General features: G+C 38.6%; 1 protein-coding gene across 3 annotated transcripts in view; it reads right to left on the bottom strand.

Moving 5' to 3' along the window:
• Positions 1-23940, bottom strand: part of MPPED2 (metallophosphoesterase domain containing 2) — a 153137-nt gene that overhangs the window by 124561 nt on the left and 4636 nt on the right. Inside the window, exons 2-6 of one of the 3 annotated variants that reach the window (XM_045017074.1) lie at positions 20544-20613; positions 9559-10030; positions 6737-6778; positions 4423-4520; positions 3798-4041 (exon numbers count right to left, since the gene is read on the bottom strand). In XM_045017074.1, the coding sequence (XP_044873009.1) occupies positions 3798-3925 (128 nt within the window). In that variant the 5' untranslated portion in view covers positions 3926-4041; positions 4423-4520; positions 6737-6778; positions 9559-10030; positions 20544-20613. Of the gene's footprint in view, positions 1-3797; positions 4042-4422; positions 4882-6736; positions 6779-9558; positions 10031-20543; positions 20614-23940 lie in introns of those variants that run through there. The other 2 variants (XM_045017073.1, XM_045017075.1) reach the window with 2 other exon arrangements.

Here is a 23940-nt window from a genome sequence, read left to right on the forward strand (position 1 = left end):
AAGTTTCAATTAAGAACTATGAAAGATTCCAACCTATTTCTCAGAGTCCACCAATGAGACCTCCAGCAGAATCAGGAGGGGGAAAAAATATATTCTTGATATTTTTAACATAAAATGAGGAAACAGAAAAATCTGGGGGGAAAGCGATCTTTCACAGCTTCTTTATACATTCTTAAGAAGCAAAAAGGGACACAAATGCAATTTGTGGTGTTTTTTCCTTAGAAGTTTCCCTTTAAGCATGGTACAATCAGGTCGTTTAGTCCAAAAATATAGAATGAATGGATTTTACAAAATGCAATAGAAATATTTTAATAAATTCTTTAACATATTAATGAAAAGAAGTATTTTTGGTCTCATGGTGTCTGCAAACCAATCACTGCATCACTGTGCACACATACAGAACAATCAGACCGTGAAAAAGTGAAATTGGCCTTGTGTCACCTGGTCAAAGTAAAGGCAGTGCAAACATTAAAAAAAGCATAAATGGGGAAAATTATATTAGAGTTGTACAATTCTTGCAGTTTAGTAATTAAAGCTGCTATGAGTAACAGGAGTAGACAAATGTGGATTTTGGTTGGTTGGGGTATTTAATAAATGACTTTTCACCTGACAGTACCCCTTTAGAGTGCCACAGCCACAGGAAGTGTCAGAACCAGGATTAGAACACAAGAGAAACTGTTTTCAGAGTAGCAGCCGTGTTAGTCTGTATCCGCAAAAAGAACAGGAGTAATTCTCTGTTCTGTGCTGATTACACCATGTGTCTCTGTCCCGAGACATCAAATGGAGGGGGAGGAAGCAGAGGTGGACAAAGTCTAAGGAAACAGTAAGCATGTTTCTGATCTCATGCTGCAGTTTTACACTGATAAGGTTCCACTGATTTTTAATTTACACCATTGTGAGATCAGAATCAAGCCCTATGAATGCAAGAGACATGTACGCAGCTCAGTCAATCCAGATTAAATTGTATTCAATAGTCCTTTAAGCCTTGTCCCCAACCCTTGTCTTCACACACAGAGGAACACACATGCAAAGGAGAAACTGAGATGTGTTGCACACAAATAATTTTGAAAATTCCTTGAGAAGAAAGCTTGGGTGCTAACATGATAGCTTGGCCTTCAAACTGAGTTCTACCTTAGACTCTGGTGTTTAGAACAAGCAAAGCAATATAGCAGTCCATTGGCATGGGCTTGTATACTCTAGTATGCTCATTGCTTGTATACTCTTTTGTTCATTTATCAACTTCCCAACACTCTTTTATCAGGCTGCATTGTAACTTTCCATTAACCGGAAGAAAAAAGTTCTTCGAATTCTTTATAAAGAGGCATTAACAAGATAGTGCAATAAGAAAAACAAAGCTGCATAAAAGATTGGCAGCTTCAGCAGTGTGGCATTAATGCAGAGACAGAAGGGTAAAAAGAGCAGGTGTGCTTTTACAGAAAGTTTTTTTTGGTTATTTTTCTTTCCCAATTTTCTTCCCCAGATTTTTTTGCCTGCTGATCCCCCAGCTCCTGTGTTTGCACACAGCTTCCATTATAACACCCTGGAAAAGCAAATGAGCATCCTTTTCTGAAGCTCTCACTTTTCTTTCACTTCTCCATGACCAGAGACAACTCCTCTGTCCTGATTATTCACACTCACAACTCTGATGATATATTTACCTCATCACTCGCCTCTGCACCCACATCCTGTCATTTCTTCCTCTATAGCTTCTCTAAAATCCAGCATTTGCTCCCCATTCTTAATGCCAAAATTTGCCTCAACTTCTGCAATCTTTGGCTTTCTGCACTTCGGAACTCACCTCACTCACTCTCTCCCAGTTTAGTCAAGATTTTGGTGCAAAAATCATTTCGTTCTCCCATCACTCCATCCCTTTATCATGTCATACTCTTCTTTTATGCATAAGTGGTGAAATCAAAGCAGCAACATTGTAGTTAAGGGTCTGTTTGCACTTTCATTATGTTGTAAATTATACCTCATTTTTTAATTCAGACTAGGTAGTTTTTCAAATCCAATGAAACTAAGATATCTGCCCAACTACTTCTGGCTTAGAGATGCACAAAAATATTAAAATTAGAGATTATCATCATTATTATTATTGCCTATTTCTAGAACAAATCAGAGATGCATTTTGAAAAGTAAATTTTTTTTAGTCTTTCAGCCATTTTCAGGACCTTCTGAAATCCACAATAATTTCCTGTTGCATTCAATAACAGTTAGAAGAGGCCCTTCAAGAACAAAAATTCTCTCCAATCTACAGTCTGGATCTTGATGGGTTATTCTGAACTCATTCTGTACATAGAAATTCTATTGATATTGATGAGAGTCAGCAGGGCAGCCTGGAGTGCAGAATGTGCAATGGAGATCTGCACTGCTGATAAGAGATCCACACTGTGGAGCAGAGGGGAGAGTTTTGCCCTGAAAGGAGAGTAATATGATCTTTTCAGCTACAACAAAATTTAATTAAGGTAAACATTTCCAAGTTTGGGAAGTGGCTCCTCTTCTGAACTTAATCCTTTTAGAAGCTCCATGGATGGTTTATGATTTTATGAATATTGTTACTACATGAAGTCCCAGGAGAAGGTGCTCAACTGTTGGATTGTCAACCTTTTGACAGGATTCTGCATAGCAAAAATGCTATGAAGTGGCATGCTACTTTAGCACTTTTACTATGCAAAGGCCCTATCAAATGCAATAGCGTGACAATGTGCAAAATCCTGGTTAACACAGGGGGCCCCTCTGAGGTCAAGAGCTGTCCCTTTTGTTTTATAGTTTAACATACATTTGAGACTATTAAGAAAAAAAGAACTTAAATAGAAATAGCTGATAAGGATCTGACTTAGCCAAACAATGGGAAGGAAATTCAGAGTTAAAGCTAGCACTTAGTTCTTAGCACTCCCCATTGTGCCTAGATACTATATTGTAGAATGATTTTACAAGTCATACAATACTAAGGCATAACACCATGAGGTAAGGAGTATTTTGTTGGTTTAAGTTCAGGCCATGAACAGTATTTTAACTCGGTATTTGTATTTCTTGAGTCTAATTGTTCCACAATCTCTGAATCCTTGTTGTGAGTGGAATACAGCATGCGGCACACGTTCTACTCACAACAAGGAGGACAAAGGATTCAGTGATCAGAGGACAATTAGTCCCAATTAGGCCTATTTTGCAGCTCAGTGTAAAGGGTGGGGGAAGGGTGCTAAAATTTTAAAGAAATAGGTCCCTCCGGCAAGTTACAGTGAGATCACTAAAGTTACAAGTGAACTTCAGAACCTGGCACCTCATACACAATACTACATTCTGATGAGTTTCACCAAGATTATGTCTACAGTAAAAATGCTACAGTGGCACAGCTTCACTGCTGCAGTGCAGATGCTACCTACCCCAACAGCAGGGATTCTCCTGTTGGTGTAGGTAATTCACCTCCCCAAGAGGCAGTAGCTAAACTAACAAAAGAATTCTTCTGCTGACCTAGCGCTGTCTATACTGGGCGTTAAGTCACCTTAACTATGCCACTCAGGGGTGCAGATTTTTCACATGCTTGAGCAAGGTTGTTAACCCAACTTAATTTTCTAGTGTAGAGCAGGCCTAAGTCTGTGCCATGCTCTTGGGAGGACAAAGTCAGTAGCATCTAGAGGTGATGGAGCACTATTTGTAAAATATAGTATGTAACAAATATTGGCAGCTTTCGTCAAGTAGTTTAATCAACAAATCACTTGATCTAGCTTTCAACCAACTGTCCTATTGACAGACCTCATTTTAAATTAGCTTAAAAAATCAAGGTTAATAATACTTACATATGTACATGTGGAGGCTGGAACCTGCTCTGGTTGATGTTGTAGTGTGTAAATGCCTGGGTTGGATTTGAGCTGTATTCATCCACTGTTACAGTAACTTTGCCTTGTGAAGGAATTCCATGAGCCATCCTTCCTCCTTATAGACATGAGCAATTTACAACTTTCCAGAGTCAAGAATGGCGGTGGGCATTGTGTTCCAGCCAACTTCTGAACCCAAGGATCTCCTCATCAACACTACAGACTTCTACAAAAGGAAGAAAAATAACACAGAGACAGTGTTTAAAGTCCTGAGATGCCAAAAAGATCAAATTATGGCTGTATTTCAATCTAGTCCTATGCTGATATCCTTTGGAAATTTCTATCTATATATTTCTAATGTACCCATTTATTTGAGTATCTAGCCACTAAATGTTAATTATTTCTGCATCTTTTTTTAAAGCTTCCTCACTTTGCACTGTTTTAAGTACTGTTGTAGTACGAATTGCTTAAAATAAGACTTTGTTTACACTACAAAATAATCTGTGTAGAAAGCCCCAGCTAAGTGCCCTATATTTACTATTCCTCTTAATTTTAAACAAACATCTAGTGCTAATTACAGCTGTGAAAGTTAATAACTGGGCCTAACCTCATGAAGGTCAAATGGCTCTTGTCAAATGCCTGCACCCTCTTCGAAGCACAGCTAGCTTTACAAAGTTGGTTACATTTCGTCAGATCTTTTGCCAGCTGAAAATAAGACAGCCCATCTTACAAAGCCGTAACAAAAGGTAAACCACTTTGGTTCAAAGTATTTATATCTGTTAGAAGGAAAACTGGCATTTGAGCAGCATTACCGATATACTCATTCTACCTGCAACAAAACTAAGCTTTCTACACACTTTACATAATCAAATATTTGTGATTTATTTGCTACTATTACCAGCCTTCTCTCAGTGCACATATATAATTCTATTAACGAGAATTCTACATACATATACAAATAAAAGAAAAACATGCTCCTCTGCCTATACACACACATGCCTGAGTCACTCAAGTTACCAACACCTTTTCTGGTGCACCAGACATCATCAAATTCTAGTGAACGTACATACTCACACACAGAGCCATTGTAAAGAATATTAGCATTCAGAGTGGAGAAGCCCAGCCACCGCGGTGGTCTAGCAGTGTGATCACAGGCCTAAGAGCCAGGAACTCCCAACTTCTAATCTTAGTTCTGACTCCTTCATAAAATCATTTCTCCCCCGCCCTCCCATCTGTAAAATGAAGATATCAAGACGACCCTATTTTACAAGGGTATTGTGAAAATTGATCAGTAAAGCGCTTTCAATCTCTGTATAAGTACTATTTATGGGCCAGATCCTCAGCTGGAGGATCTGGCCTTAGATTACTAGATGCAAGGAGCAGGTTCTTGTATTTATATGTAAGTTACAAGAGTAAATCTCCATGTGCTGAGATGAGAACATACAAAATAGAAGAGAGGAGAATGATCTGAATCTCAGGCATCAAACTATGCAATATTTTTCCTACAGTGATGCTCTTAGACTGCTCTTAGCTCCCAAACAGAAGTATGTTTACCACATGCAACATTAAAATTTTGAAATCTTTGCTTTGTAATAAAACTTATTTAGATTACAAGACTAGTTTCCAGTTTGGCATAAAATATTGAAAAAATGCCCAGCAAATGGCAGATGGCCTGCTATAGGCCATTTATTTTATTATTTTACAACCTCAGGCCTACCTCCGCTTCCATATGTTAGTTGGGCAAAGAAATGCCACAATCTTCATTCCAGGAATCGGATTCTCTCATCCATTTCCAATATCAGTAAAAAGCAGACAAAATTAAACTAAACCTTAAAATTCTCACCACGAGAGAGAGCTACTTGTGATTTCGTATGTTTCAGTGAAATCACTGTCTGGTCTTTATACTAATTTGCCCTGATAAGAATAGTAAAGGGTCTGAGGGATAAAATCAACAAGGTAAGATTTACTAAATCAAATCTTTGCTCTGTTAAGTGTGATGTAAGATACATGTAATAACTGCTCATGAATCATAATGTGGTAGTTTCCATACCAAATTTGCAGCTGTTTCCTTAATTTCCCTCACAATTATATTTTACTGTTATTTTGCATAACAGTAAAACACAACACCTGCTTCAAATTGCAGTCCTGTTCTAAGTACTGTAATTCTTTTGAGATACAAACTATTAAGAGTGTGCAGCGTAAAAACTGCATAATTGCACTGCACTCAAAAGTAAATACAAATGAAAACATCTTCCTGTTAGAGAAATGACTGTCATTAAAAAGAATGTTAGCCATCAAGGCTTGAAGGGGAAAAAAATACACATTTTTATACGAGAACTTTAGGGTTTACATAAATTAGGGAATAGTGTGGAAATTACATGCCCAATCTTATTTTTTTGCAATCAAAATCTACTGTGCAAAACAGAGAACATTAAAAGCAACCACAACCAAATTTTTGCTCAGACTTTTAGGAAGGCTATGTACTTCCATTAATAGTATAAGCAGAAGTCAGAACATTAATTTTTTTCAGAGTTACTTGTAATAGGAAATGTAATTTGCTCATTAGAGTGAATTATACACAAAGATAATATTAAACATAATTTTACAGTGTTCATAAAACTATTAAAAATATAAATTTCAGCTAACATAAAACAGAAATACTAAGAGGATATTGGATAGTCATAGAAAATACTTTTAAGTTGCTTCATTGTAATATTTAAAATAAAAACTTCCCATAATATTTAATCCTAAATATATACCTTTATGCTTAACTAAGACTAAGTTAAACAAAGCAACGAATTAAACTGAAAGGTAACAACAAATATCCGACATGGAAAAAAGTCAAATATATGACGGGGAGGCTGATTTTAATTTCATTTTCCTAATTTCTCTTGAATGTTTTATATAGAAATACAGCTCACCTATCAGAGGTGTTGGATTATCTTCTTCTTTAATGTGGAGTTCTTTGAAGACAATGACAAACAGAAGCGAGTATTTCAGAACTTTCATAAACAAATTTGTATTAGGCCCAAGGAAAAAAAGGCTTATTTTTCAGCACTATTGTTCTTCTCACCCCCCTGACAGTAAGCACTCACTGAGATGATGAGCACAAAAGAATAGTTGCATGTTTTTTCATAGCTGTCAAGTGCAACCTAGTATGCAATATTTGCCATTTCTTACCTGATAATTTTTAAGCAAGAAATCTAACTATGAAAAGGATATCCACTTCATTATATCATGTTTTACTAATGATATGCCAGAGGTTATTCTAAGAATGCCAATAGTCATCTTTCAGTGTGTATTTATGATTTAGAATGTTACAAAGAGATACCTTAGTGCATGGGTCTGTTTGTTCAGTTTTACATTTATAAAATGTACAAGGCTGGCACTTCTAAAAACAAAAGGCAGACAATTTTATACTACAGCCTACTTTTCTAAGGAGTATTCATACTGAGCAGCTTTTACAATTTTATTTTAATTTTAACTGTAATTAAAACATTATATATAATAGCTCTTTAGACTTGTCTAGCACTACATTAAAAAAAAATCTCCCTCAAATTTAAGCACTTGTGTGTCCTCAGTTTGAACAATCAATGCTTTTTCTCTTCTGACTGGTATTTAATGGGAGAAAATGTCGAAGTCTGTCAAAACTGAAGAGGGAAAAAGGGGTTAAATTAGATGTTAATTTTCTTTTCAAGTAAGCTTCCAATAACTGTTATATCAACGTTGATAGAGCAACAACATATTAGAAAAATATTAACACAAGCCCACCACAATAAATAAGATAGTTATTTGGTCTCTCATAGGATATTGCAGGATGTGCTAGTGATTATTTAACAATTTGCCCGAAATCCCTACAATGTTGTACAGTACTATACTTTTTCATGCAACTCAAACTTCATACTATTCAACAAGAGTGGTGTATATCATATCAGAGTGACCACCGCATATACTAAGTGTGGACGTGTGTTTTAAAATTTCATTTTAGACAACACATTACCCACTCTGCACACACGTCTAGATAAGCGCTCGCAGACTTCAAGAGAGCGGGAGGCATGAAAAGTTAAATCAAACTAGTGATGCCCACAGAAGGCTTATCCAAAAAACTATGCACACACACCATGAGTCGCACAGAGAAACAAATGCAACGCTGTACATTCATAAATACCACCTCCCCCCCCAACACACACACCGACTTCCTCTCCTTTCATGTGTCTATGGAATAAAACCTCGTGGCAAGCCGATCCCTCAGTATAAATGATCCAGTTGCCAAAATGGTTAGCTCTGTAGCACTCAGTACTAGGCGGAAAAGGCAGAAGTGGTACCAGTCTGCACACGCTACCTCCTCTATCAATCAGTCCATGCCCGGCTGCCGCCTCGTACTCTCTGGGCACCCTCTGTGCTGGCTGTTGGGAGTGTGCTGGGTGCTTGGCTCACTCCCTCTCACCCCCTTTTTTTCCCAGGCTCGGATCGATTGATCACAATCAGTGGCCAATGGCTCTGACACCGCACCATCCTGCCTTTTGTACAACATCCCCCTTTTCCCAACGTCATTCATCCCATCCGATCTTCCCCTTCCACTAGGCGAGCTAGCATTATAGCCCAGATCAAACACACACACACACAGCCAGAGCCCCCGGGAAGCACAAACCCGCCCTGCAAGCTCCTGATTTTGCAATTGCTCTTGTATTTATTATTCCGCCCCCGGGGGGGGCGTTTCTGCATTTTTTTAAAATACATAAAGTTTCCATCCTCCCCGCTCTTTGAAATTAATGCATGTTATTTTTCCACGCCCACATCTGCACTAAAACTGATCTGTGGGGGGGGGGAGCGATATATTCAACCAACAAGAGAATAAATGCTTTTTATTGCAGCTGTGTCATTTCCACAATTCTCCTTCCCCCCACCCCCCACCCCCCACCCCGAAAAAAATCCCTCCTCTCTTTCCAAGTGCCCTAGGCCTCTGGGATCAGGATTTCAAAGCATGTTTTAAAATGTAGTTGTCTCGCATATAAATAAGAGACAGAAACTCCAGCTCCGAATATAAAAGAAACCAGTTTGCAATCGGTACTTTTCTTGGAGTCTCGCTTCCCTCCGGTTCCCTGCTTTGGTGGTGGAGGGGGGTGGGTGAAATCCCCCTTCAAATGCACAAAAAATCGGAGCAAACGCTACATTTCAGTTTGAATGTAACTGTACTTTGCATTTCGCCCGCTTGATCTGCCGTTTCCTTGGTCTCTCCAGCAAGCAAAATGCTCCCTGGCCTACCCTCCCCCGGTCGTGCTCTAACATTATAACCCCGATCACCCGAGACTTTCTAGTAAACAGCCAGGAAAATTCATCCCATTTCTCTCTCTCTGCTGCCAAATCACTTCCACCACTACCTCCCCCCAGACAAGAAATAACGCAGTGGGGAATTGAAGGGGGGGGGGCTTGCATGGGGTGGAGGGAGGGAGACAAGACAAACAGCTCAACAAAATAATTAGCTTTTCACTGTGCAAAAAATAACCCCCAAACAAATGAAAACCAAACCATCCAGCTAAATGATCATTCTGGTGAACGGAAAATAAGCAGCCAGTTCTATTCTTATTCTTCTTTAAAGCAGCCTGGCTCAGGCGCTGCTGCGCTAGCCCCTGTCTGATCCCCTTCTACTTGTACATGACAAGGCACCTCTAACCCGAGGCTTTGTGTTTTGTTATTTTTCCATTTGATTTCTCTCCCCTTCTCTCTAATCGGGGTTGATTACCTTTCTTTTTCTGGCTGCTGCTGTGTGTCCTAGGGATGCCTTCAGTGCTGGGAGAGGAACCGATCCATGGGGGATTTGAGAGAGCTGGTTAAGAGAAAGGCTGGAAGGTGGAGGTTGGTGTAGGCAGGGCAAAACCTTCGACCCTGAGGGTCCCCCGGCCGGCTGGAGAGTGGAAATGAGAGACACAGAGAGAAAGAATGAGAGCAGAGCCTCGATCTGGGAGAGCAGCGAGCGAGCCAGAGAGACAGAGGGGAGAGCGAGCGAGAGCAAAGGAGGGAGAGAGCAGAGCCGTGCAGTGAGAAGGGACTGCCACTGGGGTCAGGGAGCAGAGCACCAGGAAACAGGGCGGCCAAGGAGCTCTGCACATACACACACAGCCAGCCAGCTCCTCCTGCTGCCTCTGACTTCACTCCCCAAGCAAGGGGGGCAGAGCTCTTCTGCCAAACTGCTGCAATGCCCCCTCCCATGGAGCCTGGAAGAGAAAGAAAGGAGAAGCGCTGTGTTAGTTGGGTCAAAGGAGAAAGACAGACCGAGCACCGCGTTTGAAATAAATAATAATAAAAGGCAGGAAATTCAGGAGACTTTTCGGATAAGGGAGCACACAAACAAACCTGCATTGTAACACCTCCCGAGTCCTGAAGGGGGAAAAGCCCTCAGCTGGGGCTAGGTGAGAACAAAGTAGGCATACTTTATGACCCAAAAAACCCAACTCTGTCTCCCCCAGATTTCTGCACTTCTGCTTTCCCTGTGAAAAGCACATTTTCTGTAATGCAGGAGGTACAAATACAATGGCTGGTTGAAATGTGTTAAATGTTCTATAGCAAGAATTAACCTCAGTGCCCAGAAGAAAGCATAATAAAGTGGGTTTTTTTAGTAGAGTTTGCTGGGATTCCCCCCCCTTCCTCCTAAGAAGCCTATAGTAATTGTGTCAACAGTCACATCAGAAGCAAAGTAAACACTGGAACTGTTTGTTCTTTTTCTCTGAAGACAACAAATGGAAGAAAAGACTTCTAAAATCATACAAGTAGGGATAAAGGGGGGGGAGAAATGTCAGAGAAAACGCAGAAAATCAGGCTGATAAAACTATTTCTATCTGACCTTGAAGAATGATGCCCAGTAGGGTCCTATGCATTTAAAAGTACTGCTGGCTGGCTTTGGCCAGCCTTAGGATATGCATGGCAACCAGACCTAAATTTCTTGTTGAAGACAGCCTCACAGATCTAGACTATCATCAGGCAGAAATCCAGTATGAGAGCAAAGGCAGCTGCGTACATATGCAACAAATTAACAGTTATCTCACTAAGCAGCCTAAAATATATTAAGTGGCAGGAGTTTTTTCAAGGCTGGTCAGAAGGCTCTTCTGGGCTTATTTTAGGGTGATCATTGTAAGGCCCCAAAGAGATTTCATTTGTTTTGGCTAAAATGGTCTTCAAACAAGTGAGTCTTCCTTCTCACCAAATAAAGGCGTTTAAAGTACTGAACTTCAGAGAAACATATTCCACCACTGGAAAAAAAAATTGCCCTGAGGTATTTGGATAGAGCACAGGACTGAGAATCAGAAGAGGCAGGTGCTGTCTATTCCTGGCTCTCTCACTCATTTGCCTTACCTTGGGCACTTCTTTGTTCCTCAGTTTCCTCATCTGTAAATTGAGGGCATATATTTACTCCAACTTGCAGATCACTTTGCTGCCACCCACACATTTCAGTCTATAAGTGCTAAGTCATTACCCAGTCATCCAGATCACCATTCTGAAAATGTTTCTGAGAAATGCAACATTTCCAGTCAAATGGGGACCCACTATACCCCAAATTCTTTTAATAAACTAATTAATTTCTGACAATTCTGGGCCTGCTAGGCAATTCTCTTATATGCACAGAGGAGTGGCAAGAATTTTTAATTAATCATTAGTCAAGTTGACAGTACAAGGAAGGAGGAAGGAATTGGGGCCAAAACGTTCTTAAGTGATCACTGGTTAAAAATGAGGCCACCAGAGATCAGTGGCTACTCTGGAAGGATGTGAAACAGGAATAGATGTGGTCCTGAGATTGTTCCAGCACACCAAATCTTCTTAGATTGATTAAAATGTTTTTTGGAATACAACTTCCTATTTTATTTTCTCACCTTTCTTCCTTAATTGATAAAGAAGTGTTAAGTTCCTGAAAAAATTAAACAAAAGAATGCAAGATAAGCAAGAACAGAAAAATTGTGGTAAGTCTGTATTTATTTCAACTGGGGATTTTGATTTATTAATACAAACGGTGATGAGATTATCTAAGGGCATACATTTGGGAATAGAAAAAGTAAACAAACGGTTTGTTGTGAATGCCACAAGTTTGATTTTCTGGTTGGATGAAATTAAAAATGTTCTTCAGGTTCTAACAAACATAAATGCTTACATAAATGCTTCCTAGTTCTAATGGGAAAAAAGATCTACGTAACCATGTTTTTAGACCCTAGACACTTTTTTTACGCTTACATTCATTTAAAATGAAGTACAAGAAATACACAGACTAGGCTGATGCCTATTAAAAGTTTCATTACGGATTTCATTATTTTGTAAAATAAATAGGTACAATAGAAGCTCCCTTTGTGATCCCATCGCAGTCCCACTGCTTAATACCACTGTATTTTATCTCTGGCAAACAGAAGAAAGGAGGGTAGGATTTTCAGAAGTGCACAAGGAAGTTAGGGATACAACCCCCAGTGAAAGTCAACGGACTTGTGCACCTAACTCCATCAATCACTTTGGAAAGTCTCTAAATCATCTGTAAAACTGTACAAGAAAAGCATTTTTAAAGTCTTTCTTTAAGGATCGTTTCCCTAAACAAAGAAAAGTTTTGCACATCTTCCATAGGGAAATAAAGAAATGAGCTGTTAGACTCTGACTTAAATCATGGTACTGGTATGTGTTTGCAGTACTGGATAGATATACACAACTACACAATTCCTACCCAAAAGAGCATACAATCTACGGGTCAGATTATGCTATCCTTACTCAGTGCCTTACTCCATGAACGGTGTCATTTATTTCAATGGGACTATTTCTGCAGTAAAGTGCTACCCAGTGTGACTGAAAGTTTCTTCTGGTTTGGATGCAACAACTCTGTACATTCTGTATTGCTTTAGTGTTTACAACGTTCTGACATCTTAAGGTTAGAGAGTTAAGGATTCTTGTTTGAAGAAAGGCATGATCTGGGAATCTGCTTGTCCCCAAGTGATCATTAATTAGTAGCAACATATTCAAGTAAGAACTCTACAAGTAGAACTCTACAACAAAGACCAATGGTCTGATCACATTCACACAGAGGTCAGTGGGATTTGGCCATGGATTACAGTGGATGCAGGCCCACACATCTGGTAAAAAGGATCTATTTGTAAATAATTGGGGAAGAGAAGACAATTAAAGCAATCATTGGATCAGTCATCACACCCGAGAGAGAAGATCTAATGTTAGATCTAGGAAGATCTCTACTGGGTTTTGTTTTTTCCACATTTTATAGCCTGAAAATGTGCATATTGGATAGGCAGTTTGCTTGACTACATGAATACAATTAGTACATACAGAATAAGGTCAGAAGTCAGAGGGTTCAGACTACAAGCTATCCAAACTAGCTAGAAAGCTCTTATTATAGCTCTTAAAAGTGCATTCAACTAAGAAAATAAATAGAACAAAAAGAAACAGCAACTAACTGAACCCTGAAAAAATTAATGCTACCTCGTGTCCAAGGTTTAGGGTTCTGTAATCTCATTCCTCTATCGTTTCTTCTGGTTTATAGCTTTATTTGATTTTCCCCCTCTCACAAAAACAAGCTCCAGAAACTAAGCTGTTGAACATTCCAGCAAACACTGCATCTTGGGAAAGGACCCAAAGTCCATCTTCCTCTCTGCCCATTTAAGCAGTCCAAGACTCTGAGAAGGGGACAATTCTCAGAGGGATGTGACTCTCATCTGTGCTGTCAGCATCCTCAATCAGGGAGGGATATATCATTGTAATGCTGATAAAGCATGGAGTAATGCTACCAAAGGAAATATCACCAGTTTCCTCTGGGCATTCTTTTTACATTCAGTGGACCAGAACTTTGTCACAGGATAACGGTCATTTGCTGCCTTGCTCCTATTAAATTAAATTAGTTAATTGGAATATCCCCACTTGTTCTATGTAAAAATAATAAAGCAATGTAAAAATATGTGGATTTATCACTTACATTTGGAATTTTCAGAAGTGTATCTACCCATAAATGCACCCAGATAAGAATTGCAGCGAATTTTTGTTCTTCTGAATATTCTACCGAGTACTATTTTTAAAAATACAAAGGAAATCAGAGTGATTTATAACTCCTTGGTAAACTGGGTATATAGTTACTTCAGTTTTATATATACACATGTACTGTAAAAATGTTAACGTTGATTCACACATGGTAGTTATTGCACAGACATTACATCAGGAGCACTTAGGGTCCACAGACAGTGAAACCTAGTGAAATGTGGGAAAGACGGACCATGACTGGAGGAAAGATGTTTGGAGGTTACCTTCCGGTCAACAATCTGTGGCAGTTCACTTTCAGGTCTTGAACACAAAAGGCAAAAAAATCCTGCTTAAAAGTAATGTTGGGTGTCCAAACTTCCTGCTTGTTCTGTATCAGTTTAGATGACAGATGCATACACTGTTCATTAAATCAGTTCTCTCAAATGACCACTTATTTGCGGATGTAAAGTGGGAGGATTAAGGATGCTCAAAAGGGCAATACAGGCAACAGAGCCAATATATCATAACAGTCCAGCCCAGCCACTCTCACAACTACCATACATACTTACTGTAGAGAAAAGTTCCAGTACTCTAGGTTTTGACAGAAATCAAGTGCACACTCATACAACAAAGATCATTACCATGAACAGCAATAGTGCTTGACCTTTGACCTATGCAACAGTCCCCTCCCTCTTCATCATGTAGCTTATTCAACCCAGAAGCAGCATTGAACAGGGGTTCTGAGCCAGTGTAGAGAGGCATACTGTACTGACTAACACCCTCTAATCACATTATATTTCCACTCAAAAATGATCAGAGTCTTGGGAAGCCACAACCAACTCAGAGAGCTTCTGTCTCATGCGCCTACTCTGGCTATGTCTTTCTGATTTTAGTAAGAGAAGTCAAGCATAGACGAAGACAGTTCATATTACGCTATGTGCACTAAGTAAAAGAAAGACTTACTGAACCAACATTCCTACCGTTAGAGTAAAATTCTCCTCTCGGTGTGGCGCTCCACTGCACATATTGCACTCATTTCATATGTGAAACTTCCCTTGACATCAGTGGGAGTTCCACATATGGAACAATTGCAAAATCTGCCATAGAGATTCACTCACAGCACTCTTGTTTTGTTAAAGTCCTGAAGATTATTTTAAGGGATATTCCCTTTCAGATTTAAGTCCAGTCTACACTAGAAAAAGAACCTATTGATGACAATCATTGTCAACAGATAGTCAGGATTAACCTCTGTTACATTCAGATATGTGGGCATCATTGCTTCATTTTATGCTTTGCATAATTGCCTTTATGTTTTTGATGGATGCATGACTGACAGTCTCCAGCATTTTTACATTCAGTTCTAGTTTATGGGACAAATTCTGCTCACGTGCAGGGCTCCCTTTACAGAAAATGAAATTGTAGAGTGAATATCATGAAAAGTTTTCTAAGGGAGTAAGTATCAGAATGTGGAAATATCTCCCAATTGATCTCCATACAGTTACTGGTCTTAATTTTAGCCATAAACAAAATGAACAAGCTCTAATGAAGAGAAAAAGAAAGAGAAGTTTTTCCATGGTCATTTTCTACAGTCCGACAATTCTTGGCTCTTAGTGTTCCTGAATTTTGCCAGTAGCACCAATGATCTGAAGCTTCAAATAGTTAGATCCTGAAGGCAGAAATCATAATCATTATAAATATGAAACATCATACTTACTGTAATATACATGCAATAAACATTTCAATTGTTATATAGAAAATATGGTGTAGGCTGCTCATGCTGCTTCTATCCTGTGGAGTGAGAACTCAGGTTTAATTCACATGAAGTAAACCTTCATGGAAGGTAGGTTCCTATGCAGAATTCGGAAAGGTTCCTACACCATAGTAAGATTAATCTCTGGCTAGTGTTCATTTTTATACTTTGATTTGACACTAAAATGAATATTCTCAGTTATCTGTGTCTAGATTTTGGGCACATAGAAGGAGAAACCGCCTGCTACAAGGAAGAATTGTGGAGTTCTAAGCTCTTTGTCTCAGGCATTCTATGAGGAAACTATTCTACTCTAGTTATTGTCTAGCATTTAAGTTCAGTGTTGGCAAACTCATCCCTACATGTCTTTGAGGCATATGGAAATTGATGATGAAAGTGTCTAGTGTAACTAGAAGTATAATTTGATGAAAACTGAAGCAGTGAACTGTGAGAAACTGCTAAATCAGTGTCATCAAACAGTGCTTGAAAAATAATGAAACAGAAATACTACCAGTACATGAGAAATGCAGGGCAAGAGCTGTACAACCACATAGTAAACTAAAAAATTAGGGAAATGTAAGTGATCATTTTTTTATTGTTATTTTTTAAACGAACACCTAAAATACAACAAAAATACTGTCCAATTTAACATTAGGTAGATAGTGACATCATGTCTCCTCTAAACTGTTCTGACCTACAGCTTGGCACAGGTTTTTCACAAGGAATGTCATGTTTGGTCCTGGCGCTGTAGCCTGTCTACGCTAGCCATGTGCCTACTCAGAACACTGCAGTGACCAGTGTAAATCCTGGCTATAGCTCAAGCCCTCACAGGAACAGAAAGAGACCAAAATAGAACATATATTACAGGATTTAAAGTAATAATTTACTAAAAAAGAAAGAATGTAACCTCAGAAGTAATATGGCACAAATTGCCTAAAAGTTAGCAATTCATGAAGGAGTTAAGGGACTTCATAAAGACAACTTGAAGACTACACTGAGGAAATCCTGATATTCCTACATCTGAATGAAATCAAAACAGACCTAAACTATATATAAACTTGAAAAAACAGACATTCTGATTTTTTGTTTGTTTTTCTGTTTTGTTTTTTTAGTGCTCAACTATGTCACTAACCTCACTACAATTACTGATGTTCAAAATAGTCAATGATTCTGTTCAGATTTATCCATGTTTTGAGCTGGCGACATGCCTAGGTACAATCAAGGGGTGTAAGCCTGTACATTCAAAGACATGCCAGAAAATTTATACCAAAAGATCACAGGGAGACAGAGACAGCTGGAAAAATTGGAGCTGGGGCTCTGATTTTCATGCCAGCATTACACCTAATGCAAAGGGAATGCAGATGATAGACTGCAAGCTATGTATGTTATTCCTGCTGCCATTTAGCAGCATACTCTCAGAGCTGAACAATAGTCAGGAAGTAATGGGGCGCGGGGAGAAAATGCTAGAGTAGGTTAAAAATTAATATCAAGAGTTAGATTAAAACTGCATCAAGATTTTATTTAGGTATGAAAGAAAAATACTAATATCAAATTAACCATTTACAATACTTAGCACTTTTTTCTTTTTATTACAATTTCAAAGCACTATATAAACATTAATTACTCCCCACAACACCAATGTGAGGTGTAGATAGTATGAATTAAAGAAGATTTGTAAGTGGTTAAACAACAAATGCCACAAGCAAGTTTTGTACTGTGTTTTAAAGTTCAATTTGAGAAATTTCATCTCACAGTTTTATGTAAAATAATTATCAAAGGGCCTAAGTACAACTTGTGTTAATAAACAGCTTGAAGATTTCTTCCTATAAAAGGGTGGAAAGATAGGAGGCTTATTAGAAAAAAGAATGAGTGGAATCTTGAGAGGATTTCCAGGCAATACATACAGGTTTCTAAAAGCAATCCAGGCATGAGTTCCTGAGCTTTTGATGTCATCTTTACATGGGAGGAAATCTCAAAACCAAGGTGTTAAAATATTTTTTTTCTCTGCCAATTCACCGTTCAGACTGAACTCTGAATTTCAGGAACTTTTCCGTATAATTTTGTTTTTCAGACAAATTGACCCCATGGGTCATATTTAATAGTGTTATTACTGAGAATTCAAAACAATGCTTTCATTGTAAAAACTGCCATCCAAAGCAGAAGCAGTCTATAAAAATCAAGATCATTTAGAATTTTACCGAGGTATCTTTTAGTTTGTCTAGGAATCATATTGATTCCATTTTTGCTTTCAGACTTGCACATGCCATAGTCTGAAAGCAAGTGGTTGAGAGAAGCAGAACCACACTGTCTCTTTGTAACACCCCAGTAGTCACAAGGAACTGTCCATTGAGATGTCTGTCACTGATCACAGTGGTCTGGAAAGCCTCTCACCTATGGAAAAAAGAGAGGAGAGTGAGAATAAAATAAAGAGAGTAAGAAAAAGAGAATGAAAAAGGTAAGGAAGGAAGCAAAGAAAAAAAATAGAGTCGGGCTGAACAGCAATGATAGGATCCAGATTCAGATCACAACTTTCCGCATGTGTAGAGGTGTTTGCATTTTGGATTCTAGTTTAGGCCCACTTTACACACAGGCCAAATCTGCAATGTTTGGAGCCAAATCCAAATCGTCCCAGGGTTTGAAGTGGAGACTGGTATCCAGGCTCCAACTGGAGCCTCTCTCTAGAGGTAAGAGTGGAAAATAGATGCCGGATATATCAGTGGCCTGAAAATCATTCTCTTCACCACTATGAACTAACTGCTGACCTTCGAAAGCTTGTCTCTCCCACCAACAGAAGCTGGCCCCATAAAAGATATTACCTCACCCACCTGGTCTCTTTAGAAAAAAGTAACAACGTCAAATTAGGAAAAATCTTGGAGTATATGTGTACCTTTGTCTGTTTGACCACGGCTATATTTTACACTGTAGGGAGAGAGGAGTCCCCTTCATCCCACTTAAGTCTGCAAGCAATATCTGTGCATTCCTCATGGAGCTTAGGTCCTAAGAAATGCCAGTTGTCACTGATAACATTGGAAGTTGCAGATACTCTGGGTTTTCCATGATCAGACCTTTTATTTGTGACTTTCTCATGTAGAAATGTCTGTACTGCACTATATGTTGGGAACTTTTTCTTAAGCACACATTATTCTTAGCCTGGTGCTGTATAAGCAACAAATACATTTAAACCTACTACTCTATTTTCCATCCTGTTTGAATTAAATATTTTTTCTTATTCCCAGTTTATTAACATACAAAGTAAATTGTAAGCTGAAACTTTTCAGTACTATCAGAAAACGCAGCATTTAGTACTGAAGGCAGGTGATCTCTTCATATTTGGGGTTTCTCTATCCCAGGTCAACAATCAGAACAAAAGAGAAATGAAGGACGAGATCACCACTATCAATTCAATATACTCTGCTAATTATGATTCAGAATTTGGGAAGTAGTAGGCCAAATACATGTTAGACATACTGTAAGACATTCTAAAACACACATCTATCCTCTGCACTTTTGTATCACTTTCTTTTGCACTAGGCTTGAGAGTTCATAACACTAATGTTGCATCAGCTCAGTATTGCCAAACCCAAGCACTAAAAAATCATGAAACAGGGCTCCCAAAATCATGAGCTCGGCTTAAAAAATAATGAAATTTTAAAAATAAAAATGTTTACATTATTTTTATTTGCCTTCTGGTCTCAGAGACAAGGACTTAACACACTAGGCCCCAGCCCATCAATCAGATCTACACAGAAGGACCTCTGCACCCATGAGGGGTTCCACTGACTTAGATTCAACTGCAGCATTAGAGCTATTGATAGAGAGGAACTCCCCGCCTGTTTTGGACTGTAATTCTTCTGCACTTGTTAATAATATGAGTTCACAACTTTACTTTTGCATGTGGCTCACAGGAAAAAGTGTCGCAAATGAATGCGTAAGTACAGTCTGGATTCAAACACAGAACTCGTGCGGAAAATATGCTCCTGTCCTGTACAAGGAATGATCACATAGTCAACATCTGGAATTACCCCCATCCTTATTTGTATCAACATTACATCCCATCATTTTTTTAAAAATTGTTTATTCGTTTATTGTTGGCAGTCTCTGAGAGCATCTAAATGGCAGCACAGCAACGGTTTGCCAGATGTGGTATTTTATCTGGTTTGTCAGAATTGTCATGTTTTATAAAAGAGGTGAAGAGTATAAGAAGCTAAACATAATGCTGTTTAGATTAATAGGCCTTTTGTTTAAGCTTTCTATGTTCACAAGGTGTTGATATCTGAAGTTCTCTATGCACCCAGGGCTCTACTCAGCCCTGGCAGAAATGTCACTTCTTCCAGTTAACTTCAATAGGACTGAAACCCTGTTATGCCAAGGATGAATTTGATCCATGCTTTGTACTTTAGGAGCATCATTTGTATTAAGTGACACTGGTTTTGCCAAGATAAGCAGTTAGAGATCAATCCTGGATTTTTTCCCTCATTCCAAACGCCATTGACTTCAAATGTAATTTTGAGCGTCCAAGGAATGCAGGATCTGCTTCCCATATTTCAATGAATAAGATAGTAATCAAGGGCCAGACCTTGCTCTCACTGAAATCAGCAGGAATTTTAACACAGACTTAAACGGATGTAGGATTGAGCCTTAGGTTTACAAACCCACACCTATTCTATTCTTTGGGCTGGACCTGGATGGATTTTCATTTACACTAAGGTCCCTTTCCACTGACTTAAAGGGGGCATAAATGTAATTTCCTCCCAGTTTAGGGCTCCTTTACCAAATTGTTGTACAAGGGCAATCAGGCCCTTTCTGGGTTAATTATTGTGTCACGTGGGCTGCAATATTCTGTACAAATTCTCTTTTTAAACATTTGTTGATGCTAAATTAAATGTTCATGTGTGTGTTGAGGACACACTGCACAAGCACCCTCGTGACTTATCCTGCCACATTTGGAAGTAGTGCTGCTCCAGGTATTTTTGAGAGTCACTTTCACTTACCAATTTGTATGCCCCAGGACTGGCTTCTCAGGAGAGGGCCTCCTTATAAGAAAAGCTCATTGTTTTCTGTCTGGAGAAAAAGACAACATAGAAATAGTCCCAAACATGTTATATTAATAAGGCCTTCATTTTCAATAGCCATTTCTCGGTGTTCTTAATATTGTCTCTCATAGTATTTATTTGGCATACATGTGTGACACATGCTACACTTTAAATATCCCCACTAAAAATGAATATTAGAACATTCTATATTGCATTTTACCTGTCAGAGGTCATCAGAAACTATATTTCAAGAAAACTGAAAGCAATAGATGTAGTTTGCCCAGTAGATTAATACTGAGCCATGAACTTTCATCCTCTGCAGCAAGATTTCCATCCAACTGACATAGAACTGACAGGCAGTAACACTCACAACCAGGGGAATCCAATTTAGAGGGAGTTCAAATGGTTTCAAGCTACTCATAGGTCACAGAGGTAAAGTATGCATAAGAGAGCTGGCTTTAATCAGAAGGTTTTCAGTAATGTCATACCAGAATGATGGACCACATTGAAAATGAGCTGGGTGTTAGACTTGAGAATTAAACCAAATATATTTAAATGTTCTCTGAATATACTCTAAGCATATGCAGAGATTTCCACAGGATCATAGATTGCACTTTTCAGGACAATGAAGCAAGACACAGAATTCAGCCCTGAAATAAGTGAGAGCACTTCCCACTGAAATCAGTGGGGATGGTCACTGTTTACAATAGTTTGGCCCCATATCTGTAACTGGTTGAAGCTGTTTGAGCAGATGGAAACAAAACAAAAACCAAACACACACACACACACACACACACACACACAACAAAGCTCCAACTCCATCATGGGGGACAGTTTAAAAAAAACAAAACAGAGGTGACTCAAAATTTTTCTCTGAAGTAGAATGTGCATGGTTAGGAAAATTGGGAGGGATGGTAAGTACATTCGTAAAGGAGAGCAAGAGAGGATTCTAGCAAAAACTAATTCTAATACATACAGTTATCAAATACTGACCTACTTCTGAAACTGGCAGATGGAATCTCAGTTTAACATTTTAAACTAAAGAATAACACGTCCTTCAGTAAAAATGAGAGGATTCAGTTCAATGAAAGACAAAGTGTTAGTCTCTAGAGAGTCTTTTAAAGGTTAGATTCCAACAGGAAACCCCCAAATCTGTCAACTCCTTTTATTTCAAACCTCTCAGATCACTGTGGTTCCATCCAAATCAGGCACGTGCCCTCATTTTCATTTGGATGGTCTAAGAGCTCTCTGAACAAAGTTAAGGGAGGCAGTACAGACAAAGGAGTGCTTTAGATCTGAAACTCAAGCACCACTAGTGTAAGTCTGAGTTTTCCTATAGCACAGCCTCAGCTTTGTGCTACCAGCAGCATGAAAAAGGAAACTGAAAAACAGTTCAATAATATGTTAGATGCCATTATAGACTTTGTATTAAAGTACAGTCCTTCCACTTGTAAGTTTCAAGATTTGCATTGTGCTCAAGGGGATGTGCCTCTTAGAATGCTCAGAAAGACAGAGTCATTTTTTGTGCCTTTATTCAGATCCTTGTCTGCTGTGTAAGTAGGGCATTCTCAGTAGAAACAAAACAACAAATACTGAATAAAGCCCAGTATATGAGGTATGTTGAGTTTTTACAGGATTTCAGTGAGTTTGGTTTTGTAGAAGACATGAATTAAACTAAGTAACTAGTTTTCTGCAAAACTACACCATCTTCTCCACAAAAAAAGAGAATTAAATTCACCATCCTTGAGAGACAGTAGAAACATTGACAGAACTCTAATTGCTTTGGGAGTTGTCTCTGCAGGCAAGGGAGAGACCTGGGGCTAGAAGTAGGTAGTTGGACTTCATGCCACATCCATTGCAAGCGTCTCTCCAGTAGGCTTAGCAGACAAGAAACAAGGAATGGGATTGGGATGGACCCAGTATTTGGTTAGAAGTAGGGCTGTCGATTCGTTGCCGTTAACTCACACAATTAACTAAAAAAAATCGTGATTTAAAAAAAATTAATCGTGATTACTCGCAGTTTTAATCACACTATTAAACAATAGAATACCAGTTGAAATGTATTTAATATTTTGGATTTTTTCTACATTTTCATATATATCATATTCTGCGTTGTAATTGAAATCAAAGTGTACCGGTATATTATTTTTATTACAAATATTTGCACTGTAAAAATGATAAACAAAAGAAATAGTATTTTTCAATTCACCTCATACAAGTACTGTAGTGCAATCTCTTTGTTGTGAAAGTGAAACTTACAAATGTAGACTTTTTTGTTACATAACTGCACTCAAAAACAAAACAATGTAAAACTTCAGAGCCTACAAATCCACTCAGTTCTACTTCTTGTTCAGCCAATTGCTAAGACAAACAAGTTTGTTTACATTTACAGGAGTTAAAGATACCCACTTCTTGTTTACAATGTCACCTGAAAGTGAGAACAGGTATTTGCATGGCACTTTTGTAGCCAGCATTACAAGGTATTTACATGCCAGATATGCTAAGCATTCATATGCCCCTTCATGCTTCGGCCACCATTCCAGAGGACATCCTGCCATACTGATGATTCTCGTTAAAAAAATAATGCATTAATTAAATTTGTGATTGAACTCCTTGGGGGACAAATGTATGTCCCCTGCTCTGTTTTACAAGCATTCTGCCATATATTTCATGTTATAGCAGTCTCAAATGATGAGCCAGCACATGTTCATTTTAAGAACACTTTCACTGCAGATTTGACAAAATGCACAGAAGGTGTCAATGTGAGATTTCTAAAGATAGCTACAGCACTGGACCCAAGGTTTAAGAATCTGAAGTGCTTTCCAAAATCTGAGAGGGATGAGCTGTGGAGCATGCTTTCAGAAGTCTTAAAAGAGCAACATTCCAATGTGGAAACTACAGAACTCGAACCACCAAAAAAGAAAATCAACCTGCTGCTGGTGGCATCTGACTCAGATAATGAAAATAAACATGCATCGGTCAACTCTGCTTTGGACTGTTATCGAGCAGAACCCGTCATCAGCATGGATGGATGTCCCCTGGAATGGTGGTTGAAGTGTGAAGGGACATATAAATCTTTAGTGCATCTGGCACGTAAACATCTTGCGATGCTGGCTAAAACAGTGCCATGAGAACACCCGTTCTCACTTTTAGGTGACATTGTAAACAAGCGGGCAGCAATATCTCCTCAAAATGTAAACAAACTTGTTTGTCTGAGTGATTGGCTGAACAAGAAGTAGGACTGAGTGGATTTGCAGGCTCCTATATTTTACATTGTTTTATTTTTAATGCAGTTTTTTTGTACATAAGTCTACATTTGTAAGTTCAACTTTCACGATAAAGAGATTGCACTACA

The sequence above is a fragment of the Mauremys mutica genome, chromosome 4 (genome assembly GCF_020497125.1).
Source record: "Mauremys mutica isolate MM-2020 ecotype Southern chromosome 4, ASM2049712v1, whole genome shotgun sequence".
In the NCBI taxonomy this organism is placed as follows: Eukaryota; Metazoa; Chordata; order Testudines; family Geoemydidae; genus Mauremys; species Mauremys mutica.